General features: G+C 36.1%; 1 protein-coding gene across 2 annotated transcripts; it reads right to left on the reverse strand.

The window, feature by feature from the left end:
• Positions 1–1,395: 1,395 nt before the first annotated feature.
• On the reverse strand, positions 1,396–13,472 carry LOC145988204 (uncharacterized). Of its 2 annotated transcripts, none has more exons than XM_083123038.1 (2): positions 13,217–13,472; positions 1,396–4,172 (listed from the first exon to the last, which is right to left on the reverse strand). In XM_083123038.1, the coding sequence occupies exons 1-2, from the start codon at positions 13,307–13,309 to the stop codon at positions 2,229–2,231; spliced, it is 2,037 nt and encodes a 678-aa protein (XP_082979164.1). In that variant the 5' UTR covers positions 13,310–13,472; the 3' UTR covers positions 1,396–2,228. The 2 variants fall into 2 exon arrangements, with proteins under 2 accessions (XP_082979164.1, XP_082979165.1); XM_083123039.1 differs by lacking the exon at positions 13,217–13,472 and adding an exon at positions 5,247–5,375.
• Positions 13,473–14,596: the final 1,124 nt, after the last annotated feature.

Genomic DNA, 14,596 nt, shown 5'->3' on the forward strand with positions numbered 1-14,596 from the left:
GAAAATAACAAACATGGTGACTGCTAGGTAATACCACACATAAGGGAACCCTTATCTGTTGAAATACTTGTGCATACCGGTCTCCTAATCGCAAGAATTGGGTGATGGAATTTTCAATAAGCCCCCTTCTCAATAGGGAGAGCTGTAGCTGTATTAGAAAGGTTACCACTGCAATATGGACCAGATTGTTATAATCTGCGTCCAGTCAAAAATAAAAATAATGGGTACCATTATATAGTATGGGGGAAACACCTATGAATCATATATTTCGGACTTTTTTACATTGCTAACGTACTATTTTGGAATGCGGAACATTTCCTAAAGTGAAATAATGCATCTCAATGTCTATTTCTTAGATTTACGAGTACTTACTGTTACTTGTTATTTCGATTCTGTAACACATTATGGCGGGCGATAGCGTACTGGTTCAGGCACGTTGTGCGAGTGTTTTGTCGATTTATGCAGTGTTGCAACCTCCTTCACAGGAAAATACCTACTTTCGTGCCCGGATTTGAAATTATGCTAATACTTCGTAAACCATTGACGTTAGCCTCACAAACCATTGACGTTAGCCCCAAAAACCATTCACGTTAGCCCCAAAAACCATTTTCCGTAAGGTTAGGTTAGGTTAGGCAAGCATAGTTAAAAACAAAATACTCGACACGTCATGTTCTAGTGAACACACGGTGAGGTTGAAACACTGACTATGGGGTTGCGTCATCTTAACACACGGAACATTGTACTCTCGTGCAGAAAGCAAATGGCGGCAGCAGAAATAGCGTGTCGGAGAGAGATTTTCGCAGAAAACGACATGTTTTCGCATTAAAATGTATCAAAACTACATTCACGAACTTCCACAACGATACAGAAAATGATTTCCGTAAGTACTTTCTCCTGTAAATTTGAAGGAATCCGTTTCCCCCATACTATAATGTTACCAAATAATGTGCAACTAATTACTAAGCCAGTGAATTTTCTTTCACAATTTTCTTTTATAACCATTTGTACTTTAACCTCTAGATAATATTAGAAGCAAATTGTGATTTTGTAATATATTGTTAACCAGAAGCTATATCTGTTTCATACTCTTATGGAATTCAATATGTTTTAAAAAATCGAAGAAAAGTTGGTAAAATGTTTAGTTTTTGTTGCTTTCTCTGAAAATATAATAAGTATAACCCTGTGCTGACATCTATGTAAGCTTTAAAGCTTAGTCTCTTGTGAACTAAAGTTATTTTCAATATTTACTAAAGCTGTTGTCACGGCTAAAGTATTCTTAGATTCATTAGACTCGTGGAATGTGTTTTAGTAATTCCTCTCTGATGCAAACTATTGTATGGTGACTAGTAAAATATACAAAGTTACTTTTAATAGTATCATATGTCTTTATTAATCTTTTACAGAAGGTTTCTTACCCAATTACAAGTTATATTAAGGTACAACGTTTTAAGATCCAAGTTTATGTTTTCTTTCTACTTATACTTTTTCTTATGTACTGATTACCACAAGCAGCACATAGTGCATTCGAAACATAGTTTGTATTATTTAATTATTATATTGGTACTGGAAGATACAAGTTTCTTGTAATGATTTATTAAAAAATGATGGTTAATGTTTGTTGTTTAACCTCTATATAACGTTAAAAGTCAAATAAATTATGAATATTGAAAGTATATCTTAACAGTGTTCACAAAGAAACTTGTATTTTTCCAGTTTATTGACCATAAAGTTAACTTTTATATCATTAATATGTTTTGTACATAAACAAACACATAATATTCTACACACTAAAATGGATGAATGGATGTGTAAATGGCACTAACGTTCACTTAGGTTGCAAAACACTAATATATAAAATCAGAATACAATGAAAAATATGCCTTTTAAGTTTCATATTCAGTATTATTAGGGCACATGTAAAGCCATTTTTGCAAATTCAAAATAATATGAAATATATCTACTGTTTTCCATCAGGTTCTGTTCTTTGTCTACATGTCAGCTTTAAGCGAACATCACACCACGCTTAGTGTGTAATAAAAATATCAGTATTGGAAACATTTATCATTATACACAATTGTTTTCCACGAATACAATATTTAAGCAAGGGTGGTATATTACTTTTTATTGGAGACAACAATGTAGCTTCTAACAAATTGTTATGGAAACATATGCACATCTGAAAACGTACAGACGTTTTAACTTATTTGCTATTTTCTGATTGACTTTTATCAGTGTGTTTTATCTTGAAGAAGATCGGTGCAATAACATAAAGGCTTGAGGATTCTATCATTGACACAGTAAGATTGGTTGCCATATACATTGATACGATTAACATCGCCAACGACATCATAATTAGAGCTCCATGCATTTCTTTGCAACACACCTTCAAACAGTCCTCCCCCAGGGTTGACCTTGACCGTGATTCTAACTTTTAGGGTAAGTCCTAGAGCGATGTCCCTCTCAAAAGCAGAAAATAGTAGATCTGCGTTGACTGGCGTGTCCAAAGTGAGTTTCGCACACACGATACGCACTTTCTCAAGGATACTATTGATGTGCGTCACTAAATCTTCAGCAGCACTGGTAGCGATTGTATTGTTCACGGGTATAGGCGTTTCTTGCGTGCATATGCAGTACTCGTCGGGTATTCCAATATCGCTGCACGAACGGTTTGCCGGTATTGGCCGTAAGGGCGAGTTTCCTATCCACCCCCACCGCTTGACCTTGGATTCGGGCCCCAGATTGAGCATAGCGATGTCCAGCAGCAGTTCGTGCATGTCGTGCCAACTCAGTAGTACCTTTTTGTTCTTCTCAAGGGCAACTACCAGGTGTGGATAGGCTGTCCTCATCCACAGGGGAAACACGATGCTGAAGAATGGCATCCTGTGTTCGATTCTTCCGAAAGTCGTTCTTATAAAGTCTCCAAAACGATACCCGTGGTCTGACGTTACTATGGTTATGGTGTTGTCTAAAGATTTGCTACGGTGCAGGTCTCTTAAACGCTCGACAATATCATCGTCAACGGCATTGACAGCATTTAAGTCATCGTGGCTTGGACGAACGAGCAAGCAAAGTGCAAAGTACGACCTATTCTTCATTTTTGTTGCAAATTCACGCACATAGTCGAACAGAAACACATGCTTCGGTTTACCTGCGACGCACAGCATGTCTAAGTACCTGGACAACTTCAGCTGGTCCATGGCCAGCCAGAAGGGCCTCATGTAGTAATCCGTGGGTTGCTTCTGGAAACCATCCGACGCGTAATTGAACATATCCGATATCGTATCCTCTTGGCAAAACATGGTGACGTAACCTTTCTGGCTAAAATTCTTCCACGCCGCAGGAATATCGTCGTAGGGCCCGTCGTTCGAGCCAAAATCTTCCCAGGTCGGTTGCGGAAACTTGTTCCTGTATGGTCGCATGCCGGTAAGAAAGGTGAACATGTTGCTATATGTATTATCGCCCACTATCGTTAGACCGCGCAGAACAGAAGCGTTTAGAGTTTTCACGAGGAAGTTGTACGTATTGGGAAGCTGGCGAACAAAGTTCTGTCTTGACATCGAGTCGATAACAATAATTAGAACACTTGGAAGGCGTTTCTGAACACCCTCGCTTCTTTGCAACGCCGTACTTGAACGCAGAGGAACATGCGCGTGTCCTGACTGATATAGCACTGTACCAGACTTCGACATACACGTAACAGACACAAAATGACAAGAAATCTTGGTTACCGTGAAAATCTTAGGATCTGCGTAATTAATTACACTATCAGTCATGTTCTCTCTGATGATTTCTTGATAAAAGCAATATATATCGTCCATCTCGTAACCTGCTTGTCTGACACTTGTTTCATTAACAGTGAGGAAACCATTGTCATCAATATACGTCATGCGAAGATCAGTTTGGGCACAAGTTATAGGCTTCGGTTTGACAATGTACTTCAAAATATTTTTGTTGAAAGGGTCGAAATCGGGTATTTCGCACCGGTTGAGGTCAAGATTATTCTTGATGAATTGCCTTAGGTGCAGGTTGAAGAATTGAAATTCAACATATATACTGTAGGATTCATAGAGAAAAAATACGAGTACCCAGAAGCTAACAAAAGCTTTAAAAGTGAACTTTAATTTTCCTGGTTGGAAAGCCTTCTTCACGTGAGACAATAGTGGATTAATCATCTGAAATGACAAAGGCATGAAATCACTGTTAACGTACCAATGATAATTTTATAATTTAAGTTGGATCGGTTTGTTAAGTTGTTAACTTCGATCGCATAACCGAAATTCCAGAGTTCAAATTCAGGCCATAGCATGGACGTTCATTGATAATGTCTTTAGTTAATTTCATCCAATCAGCACCACATCGCCGCAATTAGCCAAAAGTAGAAGAAAAGCTACATGAAATAACAAAAATACAAATATTTTTAGAATTCTGGTTCCGTAATATGGAGTTTCAGTACTGAATAATTGCATTAATTACACTTCTTATTTCATTGCTTGTATAATTGTCAACTGGACACATCAATATTGAATCTAAAATTACTCACTGTAATCAATGTGGAAAAGCCAACTTTACTCGTTAAAATGTGGAACTGTTCTGCTTTTCATTAAGCCCTTGTCATAGAACCAACAACATGTTTGTTTTCTCCAATATTTGAAACAGAGCTATTATAATAAATATTAAAGTTTACTATTGTTGGAATAAATATATTTAGATCTATAAAAGCGTGTGTTATATAATTGATTACAAAAGAAAGCAACATATTTTAATAAATGAATTGAAAATTCCAGTTATAGGCATTGAAGAATATGAAACTACGAAACTGTATAAAGTAAGCATTAGTGCAAAGTACATTATATCCAGTTGTGCCGAGGAAATTCGTTATGTTACAGTGCATATTTATTATTAAGGGTAATATTATTCTACATATTGAGGGACAATACACCAACATTGCATCATTTTATTGTGTTTTAACAATTACCATCCGAAAGAAATAGAATTCCGACGACAGAATACATTTTCTGAACTTTGATTCGTACTTTATAAAAATTATGTAGGTAAACAGTTTAACAGAACTACTATACACTAGTGTTCTTAATAGTAAAATTAAACCTACATGTGGGCTTCATTATTCATTACATATCTAACTTCAAGATGAATAAGAAAACAAAACGGAATTAAAAGTTAAAATGCTATTATGCATATCTTACGTGTGAAGATCCTTTGATGTTATAAATTGACGATTATCTTACCTTTTCTAAATGAAACAATAACAACAGCGTTATATATAATATTAATAGTTGCACGTTTAGCATTTCATCATGAATAATCTATATATTATCCTTGGTTCCCTCATGATGTATTTGTGGATGAGACAGTTGATTCTTTTCTCTTAACGATTGCGTTTTTCTCGTTACACAGAGCCATCTAGCGGCTGGAGTTTTTAATTTGGTTTCGACAAAGGATGTTATTCACAAAGATATAATTTCTCAGCAGTGGCGGCGATTAGGAGGGGCAGTTACCCCCCCCACTTTTCGACACTTTTGCCCCTGCACTATTCTAAACCTTATCTACAAAGAAAAATATACTGTCTTTGCCCCCTCCCCAGTTTTGGCACCTTGCTCCCCCCTCGCCCCGGTTTTGGAACCCAATCGCCGCTACTGTTCCTCAGTTACCTAAATCGAGTCGACCTCCAGTCTAGCACCCCACATACGGTGGGAAGCATAAGTATTATCAAGCAAATTGTTCATCACCGGGTTTACTTTGATTTAAGCAATAAGAACTTCGAGAATTGAAACAAAATGCCAAAAAAAGGGTGCTGACAACCTTTGCACCAGCATATGTAACAATCCAATCATTATGTTGATTTGTTGTTTTAAGTCCACTTTATGCACAGTAAGGCTAATCGGGACTGGCCCTACAGTTTAAAGTGGGATCCGAACCACTATGTGCCTCCACCGGGAATCGAACCCGGGACCCCTTGATTACAAGGCGACGACGCTACCACTGCGCCATCGGGGAGGCCACAATCCAATCCTTAAAAACGTAAGATACAAGAGAAAATTAACGGAAATAGCCATGGACAAATTTGCAGAGCAATAGGCCTACTTGTCCATCACACTGTACAGTGGGATCCATGAGTATTACCGTGTAAATTGTCCACGACTATTTTCATATTTTTTTCCTTCCATCCTGTGTGTTTTTAAGCGATGGATTTTTATTTATGCTGGTGCAGAAGTTGTCAACAGCTTGTTTTGAGTTTTATTTTTATTCTTGAAGATCTTATTGGGATAAATAAAGTGCACGAACATGATTATGGACAATTTGCATGGATTCAACTGTACAGTCAACAGCAAACATAATGGTAAGCAAATTGTCCACCGCTATTTAATTACTTTTTATTCTACATCCTGTGCTGTGTAAAGGAATGAAACTATGTTGGACAGATGTGATTGTGTAAGTGATTTGTTGCAAAGATAATTTTGTGTTCTAAGTTAGAATTTGAGACTTTATAGTTTACTGTTTGAATATTAGTGTCGTTCTAAATATATGTGCGAGAATGTGAACATTAATTCATGAAAAAATCTAAAGGCCGTAAAGCCAAATTTGCTGGTACAAAACCAGCTGAATCTAACATGGACACGGACATTAGTGCCATGGAACTTTCCAGCAACGTGGAAATCATAACTTCTGTAGAAGAAGTTAATAAGTTGACTTCTCAGTGTAATAATATAGATTACACCCAACAAATTAGTAAATCAAGTTCCAAAAAAGTTTATGAGCAACAGGTATTGAAGTACAGAAGTAATCATTTAGGTCCGTATGAAATATTTGTGAAATCTAAACATCAGGATGCCTCAGGTGGAAATGGCAAAGGAAACATTGGTCAACTTCACATTTTAAAATTAGGCCAAATAGTCAGCAAAGAAAATATTAGAGGTTTGAAAGAGATAGATAGCATTGGGAAAAATCTAGCTAGACTTACATTTACGACATCTAATTATGCAAATGATTTCCTTTCGAATCCATTACTGTTACAGAATAATTGGGAAGGTTTTGTTCCATCACACCGAGTACGAAGAATGGGAATTATGAAAGATGTACATCAAAGTGAAGATGAAATTTTGCAAAATATAAATTCATCAACAGCCAAAGTAATAAAGGTAAAACGCATTGTGAAGTATAAGTACGAGGAGGGTACTCGCGTTGCTGTTCCAACTCGAACGGTAATTGTAACATTCGACTCGCAATCCTTACCACAATATGTCACACTGTTTTACAAAAAGTTTGATATTGATAGGTACATTCCCTTGATTAAACAGTGCACTAATTGTTTTTATTATGGGCACTTCAGGGCTAATTGCAAAAGTAAATTAAAATGCAAACGCTGTGGTGAGAATCACGAATCGTCCTCTTGCACAAATAAGATCAAGTGTTTCCATTGTAATCAGGAGCACACTGCAATTGACAAAAACTGTCCTGAAAAACAACGCCAAAAGGAAATAATCAAAATTATGACAGTTCAGAATGTTACGTTTAACGAAGTTATGAAGAAAGTCCCAAAAATTAATTATATGTATGGATATGAACAGATATCTACTGGCCATGTTCAGGAAATAGAAAAGACAGTAATGCCATTTACATATGCTTCGATATCTAACAATTCGAGTAGCACCTCATATCATAATAATATAATACAAGATCAATACAGTGTATCTAATGAAAGGCCATTGTACAGTTCAAAGAAAGCTGGAAAATATTTGGAAGAGACTGAGTCTTGTCAAGGAAAACGCCAGAAATCTTCTCAAACATTGAAACCATTTGGACAAAATGAATATAAAAAGAGAATGACAAGCCCTGATTATTCTTTGTCAGGATCTCGAAAAGATAATGCTCCGGATTTGTCGACAACATGCCAACAAAATAATTTATTTGTTCTTGCAGAGGCGGCTCAAGCTATCCAGCCAAATCGGGCACAAGAACAAAATTCTACAAAATTCCTAAATAATTTTTCATTATTTATAGAACAATTATGTAGCCTAGCAGGGACTTCGACATTGAACGTTAACCAGGACTGGACTTGCATTGCTACAAGTATTTTGCAATACTTATTTCAACAACCAGCATGCCAGACAAACTCTTGAAAATATTACAATGGAATATACGAAGTTTAAATACTTATAGACATAATTTACAACATATTTTATCTTATTTTTCTGCAGATGTCCTTCTTATACAAGAAACGTGGTTGAAAACTGACTCAACATTGAAGTTTAAAGGTTACAATTGGATAAGAGATGATCGTTTAGATGGATACGGTGGTTCAGCTATAGGTGTTAAAAGAAATATACAGTATGACATTATTTTGTTTCAAAATATAAACAGTCAAATTCAGATTACAGGTGTTCGGATTGCTGATACGTCTTATGTATGAATTTACTGTCCTCCCACGGTGCACCTCCCTGTTACAGTGTGGCAGAATATCGTTGGGCAGCTTCCACCAAACACTTCGTTTGTGCTGGCAGGGGACATTAATGCACACAACCCTATATGGGGCTGTTCTCTAACTGATCGATCAGGTAAAGATTTGTATAATTACTTGCAAGATTCCTCAGCTGTATTACTCAACGACGGAACACCTACAATAATCTCAAGACCTAATGAACAGCCGAGTGCTCCAGACATAACTATTACCTCAAATGATATAGCTTCAAAAATCCATTGGAGTGTATTAGAGAAGTGTTACAACAGTAATCACATGCCAATTATGATAACCTTTCAACATAATAAAAATATAACGTGGTTTACTATGCGCTCTGAACAAAACAATAGTCAATATATATCAAGAAGGGTTGAATGGCAGAAATTCTCCGGAAATGTAAACAATGCAATAAAGAATGAATTGTTGAAACAAGAAGTATCGTATGACACATTGGTGTCTCTCATTCGACAAGAACAAATAAATGCAACAGTATCTAATTTTGGATCTAGAAGAAAAGTGACTCCGTGGTGGACAACGGATTGCCAGAAATGGGTAAACGAACGACAAAAAGCATACATAAATTATAAGGAGAATCCTACCATCAATCATTTTATTAGATATAAAGAAATTGCAGCAAAAACTCAGAGGTTCCTAAAGAAATCAAAATCATACTTTTGGAAGTCATTTTGCTCTACATTAACTAAAGATTCTTCTATTTCAGTGACTTGGAAAATAATAAGAAGTATGTCCAATAATAATACTTGTCATTATTTTGGAGGAGATATCAATTCAGCCTGGATAAAAGAATTTCACCGCAAGTTGACACCAGATACGGTTGAAACTAATCTTTGTCAATTGTTAAACTCTATGAAATATCCAGAAACATTCACGTTAAAATCGCTATTCACTATGGATGAATTAGAATATGTTGTTCATAAACGAAAGAAAACGTCTAAGGGTTTAGATGGTATTACATACGAATTTATTCAACACTGGCCTTTGAATGATATGAAATTTTACTAAATACATACAATTCAATATGGAATAGTGGAGAAATTCCATCACAGTGGAAAGAAGTGGTGATTATACCCATATTAAAACCAGGTAAACAATCAGGAATACATACGAACTATAGACCTATTGCAATGTCATCATGCCTTGCTAAATTATATGAACATTTAATACTGAACAGACTCACATGGTGGGTCGAATATAATCAGAAATTACCGAAACATCAGATGGGATTTAGGAAAGGAACTGGAACAGTAGATGTATTAGCGACACTAATTTTAGATATATGGATATCTTTCATACGGCGAGAATTTTGTATCGTAGTTTTTCTCGATCTAAGTAGCGCCTATGATTCTGTCCTTCCAAATATACTGTTACAAAAATTGGAGAAAATGAACGTTCCACGTAATTTTATAAAAATTATTCTTGGATTATTATTGGCACGTAAGTTGTACATTCGATATGGAAGACAGTTATCCACCGCACGTTATACACATAAAGGTCTACCACAAGGCGCAGTGCTGAGTTCCATGGTATTTAATATGTACACGGCAGATTTAGGCTCAAAAATTCTTCAACACACTCGTCTATTACAATATGCAGATGATATTGTTATATACACTAGTAGCAAAAATATTCAAGAAGGGGCTCAAAAAATTCAAAAATCTCTGGATGAATTATCATCATGGTGTGATATCAATGGAATTGAAGTAAATTCAGATAAGTCTTCGGTGGTAGTTTTTAATAAGAAGAGATCTCATTCATGCATATCAATAAATATAAACGGAAAAACTATTAGTCAACAAAGAAGTCATAACTTTTTGGGACTTATATTAGATGAAAAACTTAAATGGAAGTCACAAGTAGAACTGGCACAATGTAAGGGATCTCAAGTGTTTAACATAATAAAAATGTTGACAGTTAAGAAAAAGTGGGGTGCTGATCCTAAATTATTACATCAGGTCCATAAACAGATGCTAAACTCAAGACTAGAGTATGGTTCCTTTATGTACAATGATAATTTAAGTTGGGCTTTTAACACGCTATCTTCTATCCAATATAGCAGTTTATCCAGGATTTATGGCCTTTGGAAAGGAACTCCAAAACAAGCAACTTTCGTAGAAGTGGGAGATCCACCATACAAACTTAGAGTTAAATATCTTGCGAGCAAATTTTTACTTAAGAAAATTGCGAACACGACATATCCGATCATACCAAAACTTCAATTGTTAGACTCTTTGATGCTCAACAGACGTACAGCAAAATATAAATCCAGATTACCTATACTATATTATGCTTATAAGGACATTAATAAATTTCAAGCTAATATTATTCGTTTACCTAATTCACCATGCTTCATGACAGACTACTTTAATATGATATCTCCCATGAGGATTCATTTTCCTGCCTACCCAAGTAGAGTTTTCAGGAAGACAATCCCTACAATTTCAAATAATATATATCAAGACTACATACATTCAAAATTACAATGTGAATATCACATATATACAGATGCTTCAAAATCAACGTCTGGAAAAACAGGAGCAGCATTTTACTGTGATAATTCTGCAGAATTCAAAATTTTTCCTTTGCCATCGTATCTGTCAATTTACACTGCAGAAGCTTTAGCAATACGACAGGCATTGCTTTATGTACAAAAGAAGAAGTTAAATTCAGTTCTAATTGCAACCGATTCAGCCTCTGTGCTAAATTCTTTACAGTTTGCATCATGGTCATGTCATACGGAATGGTACATTGTTAACATAAGAATACTCACACTGAAATTAACGAGATTGGGATATGATATCAACTTTATTTGGACACCTGGACATTCTTTAATAGAAGGAAATAATATAGCAGATACTTTGGCAAAATATGCAGCGAATCAAACAATCCAACGGCCGCTTTCAATAAAGATTCCGTCCGTAGTTTTGGAATCACACACTAGAAAAATACTATTTACTGACTGGCAAAACTTGTGGACAAATACTGGCACTCAATGCGGTAAGGCCTACTATTCTATACAAGAAAGAATTCCAAAGGAATGTTGGTTTAAACAGATTCAACTCTCCCGGAGTTCCCTCACAACTATAATGCGCTGCAGGTTAAATCACACTATCGCCGCAGCTCATCTGTACAAGAAGAATTTAGTGACTTCGCCAGTTTGTTTGTGCAATGAATATACTGCAACTCCAAACCACATTATATTTCAATGCAAACTTTATGAAACTTACAGAGAACCATTTTTACAGGAATTGTACAAGAGTGGACATCAAGCGCCACTGACACTGCCTTGTTTACTGACTTCACCTTCATCCTCGGTAATCTATATTCTTACAAAATATCTTAATAAGTCTAATATAATTCTGTAAAAGTGTAATGAAATTTGGAAACTATTTATTATGAAAGAAATAATTGTGAGTAAATATTATGTGCATACATGTATATAATACCAATTGATAAATTGTTAACTGGTGCATGGATTTTGTCCACAACCAATAAATATTTTATATATATAAAAAAAAACTATGTTGGTTCGAAGCAGGCATTGTTCTCTGCTTATTGACGTCATTATTTCAATTCATTCACATCACATTGTGTAATACAGACCTAATGAAAATGGTGGTGGACAATTTGCCTCCTGTTTCTCTCGCCGTTGGGTGTACACCCGTAAGCGAAAAAACCCTAAAAAATTTCAAAGCGCAAAGCTGCACGATTTGACAACAAAGCGGGGCAATGTTACAAACCTCGCCTACGAGAAAGTAGCATCAGAAGTCTTTGTGATCTTACAACAGATATATAATTGATGTTTTTACTTATTTTTTAAAAAAAAATATACTAAATAAAATTGAGAAAAATAAATTGAATTTTTGTGGGCGATAAAACTACAACATTCTGTATTTATCTGGTTTTAAATTCTAGTTAAAAGTCACAATTTAAAAAAATACAAAAACATTTAGTATTTTATATAAACCGGGGGTAGCCGTCTATTTTTAGGATATTCATGAAGCTAAAAAAAGAAATCACTGTCGCGATCTCTTTGTCTCATCTTCATCGCCCCTTTTATTCAAAAGTGGAAGAAGAGCTATGCTAATTTACACAGATACAAATATACTCAAAATAGTAGTCATCACACGATCACGTGTGTGTCTGTGTGTGTGTGAGAGAGAGAGAGAGAGAGAGAAAGAAAGAGAGAACACGAGGTGAGGTAGTTTTATATAATGGTTTCTGTCTCAAAACGTGTTTTTCACAATTCATCAGTAGCGAAGCCTGGTCTCACGACGGAGGCAACCAATGTTCAGTACAGCCAGGGTTACAGTGCATATACAACGGCGTAGTCAGTTTTACAACCAAGATAGAAACACTGTATTTGTGAAAATGTTATAAAAAAGTGGTAATAAAAATAAACCATATTCTCTGTAATCATCATATTTGCTTTTAAATTTCCCGGTAACGGTTATTCGTATGGTAATACGAACGTTCCGTAGACTACTAAAGGGGTATGGAATTTCCAATTTGTTGATTACTTATTTGTCCATTCTTTTTCATATGGACAAACGGTGACCAATCAGATATAAATGCAAAACGTTGGGACTCGTGTGTTTATTTTAAGCTGTGTGATTGTAATTGAGATTTGTGGGAGTTTAATAACTGCATACGGAAACACGTATAATAAACATTAAAACCTACACCCAAGCACAGAAAAGCGTGGATAGACGACGTACTCACCACTATGAAATCCAAACTCTTGGAAGTGTCGCACAAACCCCCATGAGCTAACTGGTTTAAAGTCTGGTAAATCCGGTGTTGGTCGCCTCCCATTCCACGATTTTCATTTTCACACTTGACTCTTTCTCTCTCTACAGCGAGACGATGCAAATTTCAATGGCTCAATAATACACCCGCACTTTACCGTTCCAACTGTTCCCAACTTCATGTTCGTTTACATAAAATTCAGGGCACAAACACCAAGCAACAAACACACACTTCCTCGCATACTCTTTCCGTAACTGCAAACCATCCCTTTGAAAAGCCCTGAAACAGGAGAAAGTGATACCAACCCATTTGCTAAATTTTATCGCTCACTGCAGAGACGATCAGTTTTGATACAAATTACGCTGTGGAATCAGCAAAAGTTCCGAGTTTGAGTTCTTAAGTCCACTTTATGCACAGATAGGGTAATCGAGACTGGACAGTTTAAAGTGGGATCCGAACCACTATGTTCCTCCACCGGGTACCGAACCCGAGATCTCTTGAGTGGCGTAATTTGAGCTGGAGCAGCTGGACCCTGGGTGCAGACATTCCATTTCTCGGAAACACACCTAAAGTCAAACTTTTGAAGCGTTTTACAATTCGCGAAATCCAAAACAATTTATAATTTAAAGTGATCCAAATGCATTTCCAGCTATTTTATGACTAATAATTATTATTATCCTCGCGATGACGTATGCGTGATCATGAAGGCATATATTGGTTACTGCTTTCTGCTGGCAGTATATCCGTCTGCTTTCGGTTGAGCTCGGCTATTTTCAAGAAAAACAAAAGCTCCATAATGCTCAGCTTTTTCTATAAACGTTGTGGACCGTTTCCACCCGAATATCACGCTTCGCTATGTGACACTTGTTTCCCCATATTGCGGCCGAAAGCTTGCCACAGAGCTGCTGAAGGAGTTTGCTGCAGTAAAGTTTGACTAAAAATGTAACTAAAATATCAAGTAGATACAGTAAATAATATTCTAATCGTTCAAGCATGTACTGTGTTTTCGCCACTGCAGTTAATATGTGTGCCTGGTACGACTTCATAACAAATACAGTTTTTAAAAATCCAGCATTGAAACCTTACCATTGTTTAAAAATCTTTTAAGCTTGTGCCTAAAATTCGAATAAAAGCCGTGAATTGGATACACTGCTTGCTTGCTGCGTGTGAGTCATTGTAAACAGACGTTTGAACAGAGGTTCTGGGCTCTTTTCAGCTTCTCTTGTGGTTTCGATTGTGCTGGTCACTGCAGGTTACTTGTTTGTTGTCGAATGATTGTTTCCAATGCTTGGAGGTTCTCGATAAAGTTGTTCCCGGTTGACAAGTGTGTTTTCGTTGTGTGGTGCAACTAGA

The sequence above is a fragment of the Lepisma saccharinum genome, chromosome 5, assembly GCF_977018435.1.
Source record: "Lepisma saccharinum chromosome 5, izLepSacc3.1, whole genome shotgun sequence".
In the NCBI taxonomy this organism is placed as follows: domain Eukaryota; kingdom Metazoa; phylum Arthropoda; class Insecta; order Zygentoma; family Lepismatidae; genus Lepisma; species Lepisma saccharinum.

Excerpts from the sequence above, each read along its gene's own strand:
- LOC145988204 (XM_083123038.1), bottom strand. The coding sequence starts at position 13,309 with ATGGGAGGCGACCAACACCGGATTTACCAGACTTTAAACCAGTTAGCT. Across the intron at positions 4,173-13,216 it reads AGAGTTTGGATTTCATAGTG|ATGATTAATCCACTATTGTC; the intron begins GTGAGTACGTCG and ends TTGTCATTTCAG.